Here is a 16,070-nt window from a genome sequence, read left to right on the forward strand (position 1 = left end):
TGCAGGGAAATGTCAGAAGCCCCAGTGGGACCCCAAGTTTCTCTTTGACCCAGATCGGGTGCTGTACAACCCAAATGAAGTGGTGAAGATGAGATGCACTGAAGGGTACTGGTCTTCTGCTATGGAAATTGCCTGCATGAAGCTGTACCCGGATCAAGACTCCCTGATTCCTCGCAGTGGCTGGATTTTGAAGGAAGACACAGGCCACTGGCACCCTGTGGTGGGGAACCTGACCTGTATGGGTGAGTGAGAGGACCAGCCACCCCCCAGTGCTCACAGTCTGTTCTCCCCAGGCAGGGAGAGCGGTGCCACATGTGTCTCACAGAGTTGGTGCCCTGTGCTCGGGGTGGCCGGGCCATGGCATGGACATTCACTCCAGAGAAAAATGCTGGTGATGCATCCCAGGTTTGTGTCCGCGCTGTTGTCAGCTGGGGCAGCCAGCACAGCGCCGAGGGGTTCAAGTCCTCACTGCTGCACACAGGCAGTGTGCCCAGCCCAGCCAGATGGGTCTGCCTGGAGAAGAGCACAAGAAGTCTCAAGTACTTGCCCTTACCGTCCCAGAGTCACTGCATCACCCAGAGTACCCCTGGGAATGATTCAGGGCCAGAGAAGGTGCAGGCGGTGCCTGAGTGTTGTCTGGGAGAAGGCAGGGTAGCCTCATGCAGACAGTCTGGTGAGGGAACGGTGGGGATGGTGGAGGTTGGCTGCAAGGCTGGGAGGAGAAGAGAGGGGATTGACCCTCTTGCAATATTTCCTTCACAGAGGACTTCCAGGTTGTCCCTGGGACCTTGGAGATTTCCAGCATCAGCATCAAACTTAACTGGACACATGGGCTCCCTGAAATCTGCCGGCACATGCGGGCCACGTGTTGTTTGGCCGTGCCTTCCTCCCCTCCCTGTGAGGCCTAGTTCCACCAGTCTTATCTATTTCTTAGACTTCTTGATTTTCCTTAATCTGTCCACTGTTGTAGGGTCACACCGTACACAGGTATTCTCACTACCGCTCTCAGGGAAAGGCCCTGGCACGCCCTGCAGCCTGAGACATGGATGGCTGCATGGTTTTGTGGGAGCTCTGCCTAGGGTCTGTCTGGGGCCAGCGCAGCTGGAATGGCAGCCTTGCCGTGGGGACACCAGGACACGAGCGATGAGGTTTGAGCTCACCCTTCACTCTGAATAACGAGCAGTGATTTCCTACCTCACCACTGCAAGGTCTGATGTGACATCGGGGTGGCTCACTCGCAGCTGTGGTGAGAGCCCCCTGGTGTGGGCTTGGGCAGGTGAACCAGGGGTGCTTTTGTCAACATCCACCACTGGATCTGGAGGGAGAGTAATTACAATTAATTAATTACAATTAATTAAACTGGATATTCACAAGTCCAATGGAAGGCACCCAAGAGTGCTGAGGGAGCTGGCAGAAGTCATTGCTGGGCCACTCTCCATCATCTTTGAAAGGTCCTGGAGAACAGGCAAGGTGCCTGAGGACTGGAGGAAAGCCGATGTCACTCCAGTCTTCAAAAAGGGCAAGAAGGAGGACCCAGGGAACCACAGGCCGGTCAGCCTCACCTCCATCCCTGTAAAGATGATGGAACAGCTTGTTCTGGGTGTTATCTCAAAGCACGTGAAGGAGAAGAAAGGTATCGGAAGTAGTCAACACGGATTCACCAAGGGGAAATCACGTCTGACTGATCTGATAGCCTTCTATGATGGCATGACTGGATGGATAGATGAGGGGAGGGCAGTAGGTATTGTCTACCTTGACTTCAGCAAGGCTTTTGACACAGTCTCTAACAGCATCCTCATAGGGAAGCTTAGGAAGTGTGGGTTAGATGAATGGACAGTGGGGTGGATTGCAAACTGTTTGAAAGATAGAGCTCAGAGGGTCGTGACTAGGGAGACAGAGTCTAGTTGGAGGTCAGTGACAAGTGGTGTTCTGCAGGGGTCAGTACTGGGTCCAGTCCTGTTCAATATATTCATTAATGACCTGGGTGAAGGGATAGAGTGCGCCCTCAGCAAATTCGTTGATGACAGAAAACTTGGAGGGGTGGCTGACACACCGGAAGGCTGTGCCGCCATTCAGCGAGACCTGGACAGGCTGGAGAGCTGGGCGGAGAGAAACCTTATGAAATTCAATAAGGGCAATTGTAGGGTGCTGCAGCTGAGGAGGAATAACCCCATGCACCAGTAGAGGTTGGGGGCTGACCTGCTGGAGAGCAGCTCTGTGGAAAGAGACCTGGGAGTCGTGGTGGACAACAGGATGGCCATGAGCCAGCAATGTGCCCTTGTGGCCAAGAAGGCCCATGGCATCCTGGGGTGCATCAAGAAGAGTGTGGCCAGCAGGTCGAGGGAGGTCATCCTCCCCCTCTACTGTGCCTTGGTGAGGCCGCACCTGGAGTACTGTGTCCAGTTCTGGGCTCCCCGGTTCAAGAAGGACAGGGAACTGCTGGAGGGGGTACAGCAAAGAGCCACGAAGAAGATTAGGGGACTGGAACACCTCTCTTATGAAGAAAGGCTGAGGGACTTGGGTCTCTTCAGTCTGGAAAAAAGACGACTGAGGGGGGATCTTATCAACACTTATAAATACTTAAAGGGTGGGGGTCAGGAGGATGGGGCCAGGCTCTTTTCAGTGGTGCCCAGTGACAGGACACACGGGTAACAGGCGCACACGCGAACATAGGAAGTTCCATCTCAACATGAGGAGGAACTTCTTTCCTTTGAGGGTGGCAGAGCCCTGGAACAGGCTGCCCAGAGAAGTGGTGGAGTCTCTATCTGCGGAGACATTCAAAACCCACCTGGACATGTTGCTTTGCAACCTGCTCTAGGTGACCCTGCTCTTGCAGGGGGGTTACTAGATGATCTCCAGAGGTCCCTTCCAACCCCTACCATTCTGTGATTCTGTGTGATTCTGTGAGAGAGGAGTGAGGCAGAGCTGAGAAGGTTTTGGAGGTGTTTGTGGGAGCAGGGCTACAGGGGCCTGAGGTAGCCAGCCAAACGGCTGGACCGAGGCACCCAGGAGAACCCATCAAGGCTGGACCTGTCACTGCTTGCGGGCAGATGGGCGAGAAGAAGCCCTGTGGCCAGCAGGACACTCTCTTTCCAAAGAGGAAGCTTTCTTTGCACCACATGTGATTTCCCTACGTGGCTGTTTCATTTCTGTGTCTGCACCTCTCCTGCGCTGGGTTACACGGATGCCTCTCCCAAGTAGCTCAGATTGAGTCCTGCCCGGGGACTTTGTGGCAGCATGGCCCTGCGAGGGGTGGCTCTGGCCCTTCTCCTGGTCCTTGCCCCTCGGCTGCCTGCAGGGATACAGAAGGACCCTGGCCCCAGGAACCAGGGGGAAGCCAAGGAAGCAGGTAAGGGTGGGTTGTGCCTCTCTCTTACAGGCAACATTTTGCTGCTGCTCTCCCCGCACGTTTGCTACGCAGCTTTACCCCCTTCAGCCCACAGCGTCTGTGCTGGGGAGGGCTGAAGCTGGTCCTGAGACACCTGGGCATCCATTGGGTTGTGGTGGGGTGAAGCCTTGGTGCGCTGGGAAAGCCCCTGTGGTCATGGGAGCTGCAATGTCCCTTTGAGGAGTGGGCAGTGTCCCTGGGAGCAGGAGGTGGCCTGTTCTTGTTGCACAGACAAAAGACAAAGCCGGGGTACGTGGCCTTGCCGGGGCAATCAGAGCAGCATCCCGTTCACAGGGGAAGGTGGTGGAGATGCTCAGCAAAGGCACGGGGAGCCGTGAGATGAATCCCTGTGTTAGCTGGGATGCTGCTCTCTCCCATAGTCCCCATGGTCAGTGAGCTGTAGTTCAGTGGGATTGTTCTTCAGCAGTGTTGTTCTGTTGCTTCTGCCTGCCAGGAGGGCTTAGGGGCTTAGGGGCTTAGGGTCTCTGCTGGGCTCTTCCTATGGAGACGGTGGTCTTTCCCGTGGAGACCGTGTGCTGTGTGCGAGGGTTACCAGTACCTGTTGAGGTCCCCATGGGGCACAGCAGGAGCAGTTGCTCTTTGCAGCAAGGTGTGGGGGTCCTGAGGTGTGAGTCATTCCCTCTGGAGGGAAATGGGAGCAGAAGTGGCGTACCAAGACATTGGAGGGGTCATGAGTCATGTTACCCGTCATTCGTGGCTGGAGGGATGCTCCCCTTCCAGCAGTACCCTCAGCTGTCCAGGGCAGGATGGAGCCTGTTCCTGTGATCCCAGCGGCAGCTCCTGGCCCTTTCTCCTGTTCCCTACAGCTGATTCCTGAGAAGGCCTGTCAACAGTCACAGCTCTGCCCTCCTTGGCCTGAGGCGTCCCAGCTGGGGGAGGCTGTGATGGGCTCGGTAGAGGCATTGTCTCTGAGCGGCTGGGGGAGATGTCTTGGATCTGCATCCATAGAAGATGTGTGGGACACCAAATTGAAGTTCTGGCTGTTATCCTCTGCTGTGTCACTGGTATCTGCAGCACCAAAGGAGGACATTGGTATTTGAATTATGGGTAGCACAGCAGAGCTGCAGACAAGGGCAGAGCTTGCCTTTGCCTTCACCTGAACCACGAGGAAAGCCCTGGAACCTAGCAGAGCCCCCTGCAATGGTTTTACTGCAGTCATTTCTCCTCAAGTGTCATTGAGGAATCATGTCTGCCATAGACGTGTCCTTTTTTCACTTGCTCTTTTCTCCCGTATCCTTGCAGTTCAGTGATAGCCACCAACATCTGAATGACCCACATGTATTTTGTAGACCAGAACTAGACAGCAAAGGCTCATGCTATTTGCTGACAGTGCCCGTGGCTCTTCTTGTTGATTTCTACCCCCTTAGGAGAGCAACCTGCCTGTCCCTGTCTCCTCTTGCATTGCAGGTCATCATCAGCCTCCTGACCAAGGCAGGCTGTGCTCTTGCTGCATCCCCCATCATCCTTCTGTCTAAGGGTGTTTCTGCCTAGCCTTTCAGATTGTAGAGCACCTCAGGGACATCCAGCCTTTGGGACCTCTACCCCGTGTCCCCTGTGTTCTGGCTCCTCCAGGACTTTCCTGGGAGGCCTGGGGGAAGCAGCACAGGGCCCTTCTTGCCCTCATCCCCTTCCTGGGGACATGGTGTTGCAGGGCTGCTCTGTGTGGTGTCCTGGAGCTCCATCCCTCAGCCTGCTGTGCCAGGGAGGGCATCCCCTGCTCCATCCTTTGACATGACCGGTGAGGCCACCCTCCGTTCTGCTAATGCCTTCCCATCTTTTTGGTGCAGGGAAATGCCAGAAGCCCCAGTGGGACCCCAAGTTTCTCTTTGACCCAGATCGGGTGCTGTACAACCCAAATGAAGTGGTGAAGATGAGATGCACTGAAGGGTACTGGTCTTCTGCTATGGAAATTGCCTGCATGAAGCTGTACCCGGATCAAGACTCCCTGATTCCTCGCAGTGGCTGGATTATGAAGGAAGACACAGGCCACTGGCACCCTGTGGTGGGGAACCTGACCTGTATGGGTGAGTGAGAGGACCAGCCACCCCCCAGTGCTCACAGTCTGTTCTCCCCAGGCAGGGAGAGCGGTGCCACATGTGTCTCACAGAGTTGGTGCCCTGTGCTCGGGGTGGCCGGGCCATGGCATGGACATTCACTCCAGAGAAAAATGCTGGTGATGCATCCCAGGTTTGTGTCTGCGCTGTTGTCAGCTGGGGCAGCCAGCACAGCGCCGAGGGGTTCAAGTCCTCACTGCTGCACACAGGCAGTGTGCCCAGCCCAGCCAGATGGGTCTGCCTGGAGAAGAGCACAAGAAGTCTCAAGTACTTGCCCTTACCGTCCCAGAGTCACTGCATCACCCAGAGTACCCCTGGGAATGATTCAGGGCCAGAGAAGGTGCAGGCGGTGCCTGAGTGTTGTCTGGGAGAAGGCAGGGTAGCCTCATGCAGACAGTCTGGTGAGGGAACGGTGGGGATGGTGGAGGTTGGCTGCAAGGCTGGGAGGAGAAGAGAGGGGATTGACCCTCTTGCAATATTTCCTTCACAGAGGACTTCCAGGTTGTCCCTGGGACCTTGGAGATTTCCAGCATCAGCATCAAACTTAACTGGACACATGGGCTCCCTGAAATCTGCCAGCACATGCGGGCCACGTGTCGTTTGGCCGTGCCTTCCTCCCCTCCCTGTGAGGCCTAGTTCCACCAGTCTTATCTATTTCTTAGACTTCTTGATTTTCCTTAATCTGTCCACTGTTGTAGGGTCACACCGTACACAGGTATTCTCACTACCGCTCTCAGGGAAAGGCCCTGGCACGCCCTGCAGCCTGAGACATGGATGGCTGCATGTTTTTGTGGGAGCTCTGCCTAGGGTCTGTCTGGAGCCAGCGCAGCTGGAATGGCAGCCTTGCCGTGGGGACACCAGGACACGAGCGATGAGGTTTGAGCTCACCCTTCACTCTGAATAACGAGCAGTGATTTCCTACCTCACCACTGCAAGGTCTGATGTGACATCGGGGTGGCTCACTCGCAGCTGTGGTGAGAGCCCCCTGGTGTGGGCTTGGGCAGGTGAACCAGGGGTGCTTTTGTCAACATCCACCACTGGATCTGGAGGGAGAGTAATTACAATTAATTAATTACAATTAATTAAACTGGATATTCACAAGTCCAATGGAAGGCACCCAAGAGTGCTGAGGGAGCTGGCAGAAGTCATTGCTGGGCCACTCTCCATCATCTTTGAAAGGTCCTGGAGAACAGGCAAGGTGCCTGAGGACTGGAGGAAAGCCGATGTCACTCCAGTCTTCAAAAAGGGCAAGAAGGAGGACCCAGGGAACCACAGGCCGGTCAGCCTCACCTCCATCCCTGTAAAGATGATGGAACAGCTTGTTCTGGGTGTTATCTCAAAGCACGTGAAGGAGAAGAAAGGTATCGGAAGTAGTCAACACGGATTCACCAAGGGGAAATCACGTCTGACTGATCTGATAGCCTTCTATGATGGCATGACTGGATGGATAGATGAGGGGAGGGCAGTAGGTATTGTCTACCTTGACTTCAGCAAGGCTTTTGACACAGTCTCTAACAGCATCCTCATAGGGAAGCTTAGGAAGTGTGGGTTAGATGAATGGACAGTGGGGTGGATTGCAAACTGTTTGAAAGATAGAGCTCAGAGGGTCGTGACTAGGGAGACAGAGTCTAGTTGGAGGTCAGTGACAAGTGGTGTTCTGCAGGGGTCAGTACTGGGTCCAGTCCTGTTCAATATATTCATTAATGACCTGGGTGAAGGGATAGAGTGCGCCCTCAGCAAATTCGTTGATGACAGAAAACTTGGAGGGGTGGCTGACACACCGGAAGGCTGTGCCGCCATTCAGCGAGACCTGGACAGGCTGGAGAGCTGGGCGGAGAGAAACCTTATGAAATTCAATAAGGGCAATTGTAGGGTGCTGCAGCTGAGGAGGAATAACCCCATGCACCAGTAGAGGTTGGGGGCTGACCTGCTGGAGAGCAGCTCGGTGGAAAGAGACCTGGGAGTCCTGGTGGACAACAGGATGGCCATGAGCCAGCAATGTGCCCTTGTGGCCAAGAAGGCCCATGGCATCCTGGGGTGCATCAAGAAGAGTGTGGCCAGCAGGTCGAGGGAGGTCATCCTCCCCCTCTACTGTGCCTTGGTGAGGCCGCACCTGGAGTACTGTGTCCAGTTCTGGGCTCCCCGGTTCAAGAAGGACAGGGAACTGCTGGAGGGGGTACAGCAAAGAGCCACGAAGAAGATTAGGGGACTGGAACACCTCTCTTATGAAGAAAGGCTGAGGGACTTGGGTCTCTTCAGTCTGGAAAAAAGACGACTGAGGGGGGATCTTATCAACACTTATAAATACTTAAAGGGTGGGGGTCAGGAGGATGGGGCCAGGCTCTTTTCAGTGGTGCCCAGTGACAGGACACACGGGTAACAGGCGCACACGCGAACATAGGAAGTTCCATCTCAACATGAGGAGGAACTTCTTTCCTTTGAGGGTGGCAGAGCCCTGGAACAGGCTGCCCAGAGAAGTGGTGGAGTCTCTATCTGCGGAGACATTCAAAACCCACCTGGACATGTTGCTTTGCAACCTGCTCTAGGTGACCCTGCTCTTGCAGGGGGGTTACTAGATGATCTCCAGAGGTCCCTTCCAACCCCTACCATTCTGTGATTCTGTGTGATTCTGTGAGAGAGGAGTGAGGCAGAGCTGAGAAGGTTTTGGAGGTGTTTGTGGGAGCAGGGCTACAGGGGCCTGAGGTAGCCAGCCAAACGGCTGGACCGAGGCACCCAGGAGAACCCATCAAGGCTGGACCTGTCACTGCTTGCGGGCAGATGGGCGAGAAGAAGCCCTGTGGCCAGCAGGACACTCTCTTTCCAAAGAGGAAGCTTTCTTTGCACCACATGTGATTTCCCTACGTGGCTGTTTCATTTCTGTGTCTGCACCTCTCCTGCGCTGGGTTACACGGATGCCTCTCCCAGGTAGCTCAGACTGAGTCCTGCCCGGGGACTTTGTGGCAGCATGGCCCTGCGAGGGGTGGCTCTGGCCTTTCTCCTGGTCCTTGCCCCTCGGCTGCCTGCAGGGATACAGAAGGACCCTGGCCCCAGGAACCAGGGGGAAGCCAAGGAAGCAGGTAAGGGTGGGTTGTGCCTCTCTCTTACAGGCAACATTTTGCTGCTGCTCTCCCCGCACGTTTGCTACGCAGCTTTACCCCCTTCAGCCCACAGCGTCTGTGCTGGGGAGGGCTGAAGCTGGTCCTGAGACACCTGGGCATCCATTAGGTTGTGGTGGGGTGAAGCCTTGGTGCGCTGGGAAAGCCCCTGTGGTCATGGGAGCTGCAATGTCCCTTTGAGGAGTGGGCAGTGTCCCTGGGAGCAGGAGGTGGCCTGTTCTTGTTGCACAGACGAAAGACAAAGCCGGGGTACGTGGCCTTGCCGGGGCAATCAGAGCAGCATCCCGTTCACAGGGGAAGGTGGTGGAGATGCTCAGCAAAGGCACGGGGAGCCGTGAGATGAATCCCTGTGTTAGCTGGGATGCTGCTCTCTCCCATAGTCCCCATGGTCAGTGAGCTGTAGTTCAGTGGGATTGTTCTTCAGCAGTGTTGTTCTGTTGCTTCTGCCTGCCAGGAGGGCTTAGGGGCACCTCTTGGGTCTCTGCTGGGCTCTTCCTATGGAGACGGTGGTCTTTCCCGTGGAGACCGTGTGCTGTGTGCGAGGGTTACCAGTACCTGTTGAGGTCCCCATGGGGCACAGCAGGAGCAGTTGCTCTTTGCAGCAAGGTGTGGGGGTCCAGAGGTGTGAGTCATTCCCTCTGGAGGGAAATGGGAGCAGAAGTGGCGTACCAAGACATTGGAGGGGTCATGAGTCATGTTACCCGTCATTCGTGGCTGGAGGGATGCTCCCCTTCCAGCAGTACCCTCAGCTGTCCAGGGCAGGATGGAGCCTGTTCCTGTGATCCCAGCGGCAGCTCCTGGCCCTTTCTCCTGTTCCCTACAGCTGATTCCTGAGAAGGCCTGTCAACAGTCACAGCTCTGCCCTCCTTGGCCTGAGGCGTCCCAGCTGGGGGAGGCTGTGATGGGCTCGGTAGAGGCATTGTCTCTGAGCGGCTGGGGGAGATGTCTTGGATCTGCATCCGTAGAAGATGTGTGGGACACCAAATTGAAGTTCTGGCTGTTATCCTCTGCTGTGTCACTGGTATCTGCAGCACCAAAGGAGGACATTGGTATTTGAATTATGGGATTGTAGATTGTAGAGCACCTCAGGGACATCCAGCGTCTGGGACCTGTTTCAAGACAAGTACCAACAGGAAAAAAATGTTCCTCCCCACAGGTGTAAATTTGCTTTTTGAAGCATGTTTCATTTTCCCGTGTCAGAGGGATTTCTTTCCTGATGGCTGGTGTCCTGGGTCAAACTCTGGGGAAGCCTAATTGGGCTCAGACTGAGTCAAGGCTTTCAGATCTGTCAAGGCTTTTCACTGTTGCAGTGAAGTGTGTGATGTGAGGGTGCTGGAAGGGACGCATGTGCAGGGGAAGTTTCCTATGTGGACAACACACACGATCGCAAAGGATGGGGCTGGCGGCCACTGTCCTTTGCGGTGGAGGTCCAGGGTGCAGGGTTGAGATGATGGCATGAAAACCTGCTAGCAGATAAGGGAAGAGTGGCACTGCCCCTGTTCCAGTGTAAAGGCTTGCAGCCCCATGAGTGCCGGCTGGCAGGAAGCGGTCAGTTGTGGAGATGCGTGTGGCTGAAGAGGGGTGTTTCATGCTAATTTAGTGGAGGCCACCTGCTACCACTATGCCTTCTCACAGACTTGGTTTGCAGTGGGTGAGGAAGTCTGGGTGACACGTCTACCAGAGCAGGAGAAGGCAGGCTCGCTTTGGGTGAAGTGCAGAGAAAAGGCTGTGTGTGCAGTGTGGGATGTGAGCTTTGTGTCCTGTGCTGTCAACGTAGCTGTGGGGGTCTGAGGGCAGGCTGTTGGTGCTGGAAGATGCCTCGAGGGGCCACGTTGTGAGTGTGTGGAATGGCAGCAGATGCCCACTGGGTCTGGTGCACTCCCACAGCCTCTGTCTTTGTGGGAGATAGTGCAGGAGAGAGCAGCCCATTGTCTTCTGGCTCCAGGTGGAGAGCTGCAGCTGTGAACTGGAGGGAGTAGCTGGAGGGGATGCACTTCCGAAGCCTGATCAGGGCCACTCAGATCTCCCTGAGACCACTCCCCCAGTGAATTCTGGCACAGGCTCATCCATCCCCTGACTGGGCAGACCGCAGGCCAAGCTGACTCTCACAAGGAGAGCCCCATCCCAACAAGTTTTGCGGAGGGGCCACTTAACTGTCAGACAGATGTGTCGCCTTCCCTCTCCCTTCAATCACTGTAGAGGTTGCTGGGGATTGCTGATATAGCACCACCTACCCCTGCCCCACCTCCTTGGCATCTCCCACCACGATTAACACCCACTGTCACCTCTGCCAGAAACGTGCCAAAGACCCCAGTGGGATCCAAGACTCCGGCTGACACCAGACCGGGAGAATTACAAGAAGAATGAAGAAGTGATGCTGAGCTGCCCTAAGGATTTCCAGCCATCCTTCACTCATATCAAATGTTCAGGCGAAGTCCAGTCCATCAGTCATGGGAAATCAGTATACAGGGAAGCCTGGCGTGGAAGGGACAGCAGCGGTGCCTGGATCCGCATTCAGTCCAACGTGGAGTGCCTTGGTAAGGAAAGTATCGGGAGGTCTCCTGGCTGCCCAGCTCTGCCCTTCCCGAGCAGGGGAAGGCAGGCTGTGTGTGCACAGCGGGTTTTGGGCTCTCTGCCGGCCCAGGGAGATGGTGGGTGCTGCTGAGGGCTGTGTCGAGTCAACCCCTGAGCCTGCCCTGTGCTTGCCCCAGGGCTGCGGGGGACCCTCTGTGGGGATGTGCCTGGTGCCAGCCTCAGTCCCTGAGGGTCCCGGTAGGAAGGGGCTTTGGGATTGGGGTGGGGGCAGTGGCCAGAGCTGTCCATGCCAGGCCAAGACAGAGCTGCGAGGATGCAGGGCTCCAGCCTGTGGTTCACAAAGGATTGGGAGGTTTCTGGTGTAGGTACATGGGTGACTTGGGGCTCTGTGAGGGCTTCTGGCAAGGGCACGTGCCGAGGGGAGGTGGGCCACCGTGCTGGAGGTCAGACGGTCATGTGTGGTAAAGGTGGCCGAGAGCCTCATGTCAGGGTCCGGGGGATCACAGGTCCGTGTCCCCTGTGTGCTCTCAGCCCGTGCAGTCAGGGCAAAGGCCTGGCCTCGTCCCCATGTGCCGGTCTCCCTTCCTGGTCCCTGCTACATGCCATCACTGCAGCAGCCATCTTTTGGGCTCAGGCTGCGTTGCCTTCTCATGAAGCCTCAAGGTGTTGTGGTACCCAAAGGGTCCACCAGTCTCTGTGTAAGCTTTGTGCATTGAACAAGCCTCTTGTGGTTGCCCTGTGTCCCCTGTGTTCTGGCTCCTCCAGGACTTTCCTGGGAGGCCTGGGGGAAGCAGCACAGGGCCCTTCTTGCCCTCATCCCCTTCCTGGGGACATGGTGTGGCAGGGCTGCTCTGTGTGGTGTCCTGGAGCTCCATCCCTCAGCCTGCTGTGCCAGGGAGGGCATCCCCTGCTCCATCCTCTGACATGCCCGGTGAGGCCACCCTCTGTTCTGCTAACGCCTTCCCATCTTGTTGGTGCAGGGAAATGCCAGAAGCCCCAGTGGGACCCCAAGTTTCTCTTTGACCCAGATCGGGTGCTGTACAACCCAAATGAAGTGGTGATGGCGAGGTGCCCTGAGGGGCACTGGCCTCCTCCCATGGAGATCAAATGCAAGAAACTGAACCCAAGGCAAGGCTCCCTGATTCCTCCCAGTGGCTGGACTGTGAAGAACGGCACAGGCCACTGGCACCCTGTGGTGGGGAACCTGACCTGTGTGGGTGAGTGAGAGGACCAGCCACCCCCCAGTGCTCACAGTCTGTTCTCCCCAGGCAGGGAGAGCGGTGCCACATGTGTCTCACAGAGTTGGTGCCCTGTGCTCGGGGTGGCCGGGCCATGGCATGGACATTCACTCCAGAGAAAAATGCTGGTGATGCATCCCAGGTTTGTGTCCGCGCTGTTGTCAGCTGGGGCAGCCAGCACAGCGCCGAGGGGTTCAAGTCCTCACTGCTGCACACAGGCAGTGTGCCCAGCCCAGCCAGATGGGTCTGCCTGGAGAAGGGCACAAGAAGCCTCAAGTACTTGCCCTTACCCTTCCAGAGTCACTGCATCACCCAGAGTACCCCTGGGAATGATTCAGGGCCAGAGAAGGTGCAGGCGGTGCCTGAGTGTTGTCTGGGAGAAGGCAGGGTAGCCTCATGCAGACAGTCTGGTGAGGGAACGGTGGGGATGGTGGAGGTTGGCCGCAAGGCTGGGGGGAGAAGAGAAGGAAGTGTCCCTCTTGCAATGTTTCTTTCCCAGATGTCCTCCAGGTTGTCTCTGAATCCTTGGAGATTTCCAGCACCAGCATCAAACTGAACTGGACCTGCAGGCTCCCCGATGCCTGTGAGCATATTCGGGCCAGGTGCCGTCTGGAAGCACATTCCTCCCCTCCCTGTGAGTCTGAGGAGGTGAAGGGAGAGGAGATGCTCCACGGCCAGGAGGGAACACTCACCTGTCCCCCTCTGCAGCCCTACACTGTCTACAGTGTCACCATCTCCCTGGCCCCCAGCACGATGCTGTACACACGGCTCCTCACAACAAAGGAAACAGGTATGTGTCCTCCTAAATGTAAACGTAAAGGTGCCCTTTCCCCAACAGCTCAGTGTGATCATCTGCTCCCTGCAGTGATGATCCTGAGATTGGGCTGTATGGAGCATGTGAGTGAATGGGGAAGGAGCTGTGCAAGGCTGTGAGGCACATCATGTCCCCTCCTTGCTCTCCCTGTCCTCAGCACACCATAGCTTCTGCTGTGGCACATGCAGCCTTTGTGGGGGACAAACGCTCGCTGGCTCGATGCATGACCCCATCCTCCTGTGCTTCCAGTGCCGGACAAACCGAAGAAACTGTGGCTGGATCCCAACACAGGGTCCCTCTCATGGGAGCCACTGCCTTCATGCAAAGGGAAGATCATCGGATACCAGGTACCGGAGGACCAGGGACTCCCCACGGTCCCCCTCACGTTGCCAGGCACCTCCGTGCCTGGAGCTCTGTGCAGGCAGCCTGGGGAGAGGTGTGATCCCTCCTTGGCCAGGGCACACCAGCTCTACACTGCTGGTGTTTCTGGTGGGGTCAGGTCCCCTGCTGTCCCCAGCCAGCAGTAGCAGCCCCACTCTGCAGAGCTGCCCTGTGCAGGAGCGGGAGGAGGGTGCTGCTCCCCACCAGCTCCCTGTCCTTCCTCTAGCTGAACATCACGGCGAGGAGAGCGCAGGATGGCAGCTTCCTTGAATTCAAGCAGGTGATGGTGAACCAGTCTGTCACTCAGTACACGCCGCCTCGTCAGGCACCTGGCAGCAAATACACGGTGACAGTGCAGGGCCTCACGGTGGCTGGTGCTGGGTCTGCGTCACTCCTGGAATTTCAGACCTACGTCTCAGGTAATGGTTGTTTTGCCCTGGGTCTGGTTGAGGTGGCGAGCACTGAGTCTGGAGCGGGTTCCAGAGCTGTGTGTGCACCTACCCTGTACCCACCAAGAGAGGGGCAGGGAGCGTGGGCAGCCTTGAGAGCCTGACTCCACGGTGGGGGCTGTGGGGCTGGGTGAATCCTGCTTCCAGGGGGTCCATCACCTGGTCCCCAGAGCACCTGCATCGCTTCGGCCCCTGGTTATGACTGTGAGAGCAGAGCTGGCCCCTCTACTCTTCCACTAAAGAAGATGATGATACCCATCCCTGCATTCGGGTGCATGAGGGGCTCAAGGTCAGCACGAGAGCTGCTGAGTCTGGGTCTGTGTCTCCTCTTGCTGTGCACAGCCTGGTTGAGAGGTGTTCTGACCCTCTGGTTGTGTATGTGAGACGGGGCAATTCCCTGTGGTCCAGAGCCTCCGTCCCTCTTCCTTGCCCGGCAGACGTGAGGGCAAGGGAAGACCGTGCCTCGCTGCCTGTCCCTGGAGCATCCAGCACAGCAGAGCCTGGACACATGTGTCTACAGATGTGCACGCCGCCAACACCAAGCTTGGGGCAATGGCTGGCACATGGTCCAGACTGGCACCCACTCCTGGCTGTGTGTTAGTTGCAGGGCAGCATCTGGGCTTGTGGCCAGGGATGGTGGTGCCGGTGGTGGTGGTGGTGTTGGTGCTGGTCGCCCTGTCTGCAGGGATCCTGTGGTTTGTGCTGTCCAGGTGAGTAGGTGGTAGTCTTGGGGTCGCTGCTCAGCCTCAGGCCATGCTGTGCTTTGGGGTGTCGGGGGATTGAAAGGGCATTCTCCTTGCTGCTCCCATCCTTCTCTGGGTGCCAAGGACACAGCTGGCTGTCTCACTGTGTCTCAGTTGTAGGGCTGCTGGCTGGGGCTCATGACCATCTACCTTGGGGCTGGGTCAGGGACCATGTATGCTCAGAGACGCCATCCCTTGTTGCTGTTGCCGCCACCAGTGCTGTCCCTCTGGGATGCTCGTGAGAGGCCCAGAGGGAGGATGTGCAGAGCTCTCCATGCCTCTGCCTCTGAGTTCTGCAGAGCCCTGGGCCACCTCGTCCTCTCCCCTGACTCAGGACTGCCCTTTGCCTTCCCAGGAGAAGGAAGGCCTTGCCCAGCAAAGCTGAGGAGGACCATTACACAGGTAGGGTTCCCATCACAGAAAGGGCTGTAGAGGTGTGGTGGGAGCTGGGAGGGGAGCGGTCTGTTGCAGGAGGGCATGTTTCTACCCGGTGGTGGCTGCAGGCAGTCCAGCTGTCTCTGGCTGACCTGCCAAAGCGGCGTGTGCCATGTCTGTTTCTGTCATCCCACCAGAGCTCCAGCCCTATGAGAATTTGGATATTTACTGTGTGGTCAAGGACACTCTTCTGACAGGAGAAAATGCAGGTAGGACACGGAGTACCCTGCCTGTTCCCATACATGGCAGGGAGAGGGTGGAGAGTGGCAGCTGTGGTGGTGTGAGCTCCCCACGCTGCCGAGGGCATGCAGCAGCCTCTGCCCTGGGTGCTGTTGGTGTCCACAGGTAAAGGTGTCCAGGCTGGGGAGACGTTTCCTCAGACCCTGGCTGTCTTGGAGTCCTCAGGAGACTCTCAGAGCAGTGTGGGAGAGGAGAAGATGGGGTTGACGTCCCCGGCTCAGTGCTGATGGCCACTTCTCCAGGCTTGGTTTTCCCAGGCTGGAAGCAGGACCTCATATAGCTTGTGCTGGGTTATTGCTCCCTCTCAAATTTCCTCCCTCATGAAGCATCTTCTGTCACAGATCAGGAGCAGCCCAAGGCCTGAGATGACGCGCTTGTGCCAGCAAGGATATGTTCTGGCAGTCCTCCAGTGTTCTGGCAAAGTTCTCTCATCCTCATCCTGGTGCCTGCAGGTGTCCTCTGAGACCAAAGCAGCTCGCTGGGTCCCAGTCCCTCTTTCCGCACTCTGTATCCCCATATCCACGTAGACCCTGGCCTCTGCTTGAGTTTGGTCCAACCGTGCTGCCCTCGTAGCTGTGCTGCTGTGTCCCAACAACCAATAAATTGTTCTGGTTTGCAGGGGCTGCCTGCCCCACAAAAGCTCCCACCTTGTCATG

At 56.7% G+C, this 16,070-nt stretch overlaps 1 protein-coding gene across 1 annotated transcript; it reads left to right on the forward strand.

Moving 5' to 3' along the window:
* The first annotated feature begins 8,428 nt into the window (after window positions 1-8,428).
* Window positions 8,429-15,798, forward strand: LOC128903043 (uncharacterized). Its single transcript, XM_054186925.1, has 9 exons — window positions 8,429-8,540; window positions 10,874-11,116; window positions 12,852-13,142; window positions 13,416-13,513; window positions 13,774-13,966; window positions 14,598-14,706; window positions 15,095-15,141; window positions 15,312-15,383; window positions 15,756-15,798. The coding sequence occupies exons 1-9, from the start codon at window positions 8,429-8,431 to the stop codon at window positions 15,776-15,778; spliced, it is 1,188 nt and encodes a 395-aa protein (XP_054042900.1). The 3' UTR covers window positions 15,779-15,798.
* The last annotated feature ends 272 nt before the right edge of the window (window positions 15,799-16,070 follow it).

This window comes from Rissa tridactyla, chromosome Z (assembly GCF_028500815.1).
Source record: "Rissa tridactyla isolate bRisTri1 chromosome Z, bRisTri1.patW.cur.20221130, whole genome shotgun sequence".
NCBI classification, from domain to species: domain Eukaryota; kingdom Metazoa; phylum Chordata; class Aves; order Charadriiformes; family Laridae; genus Rissa; species Rissa tridactyla.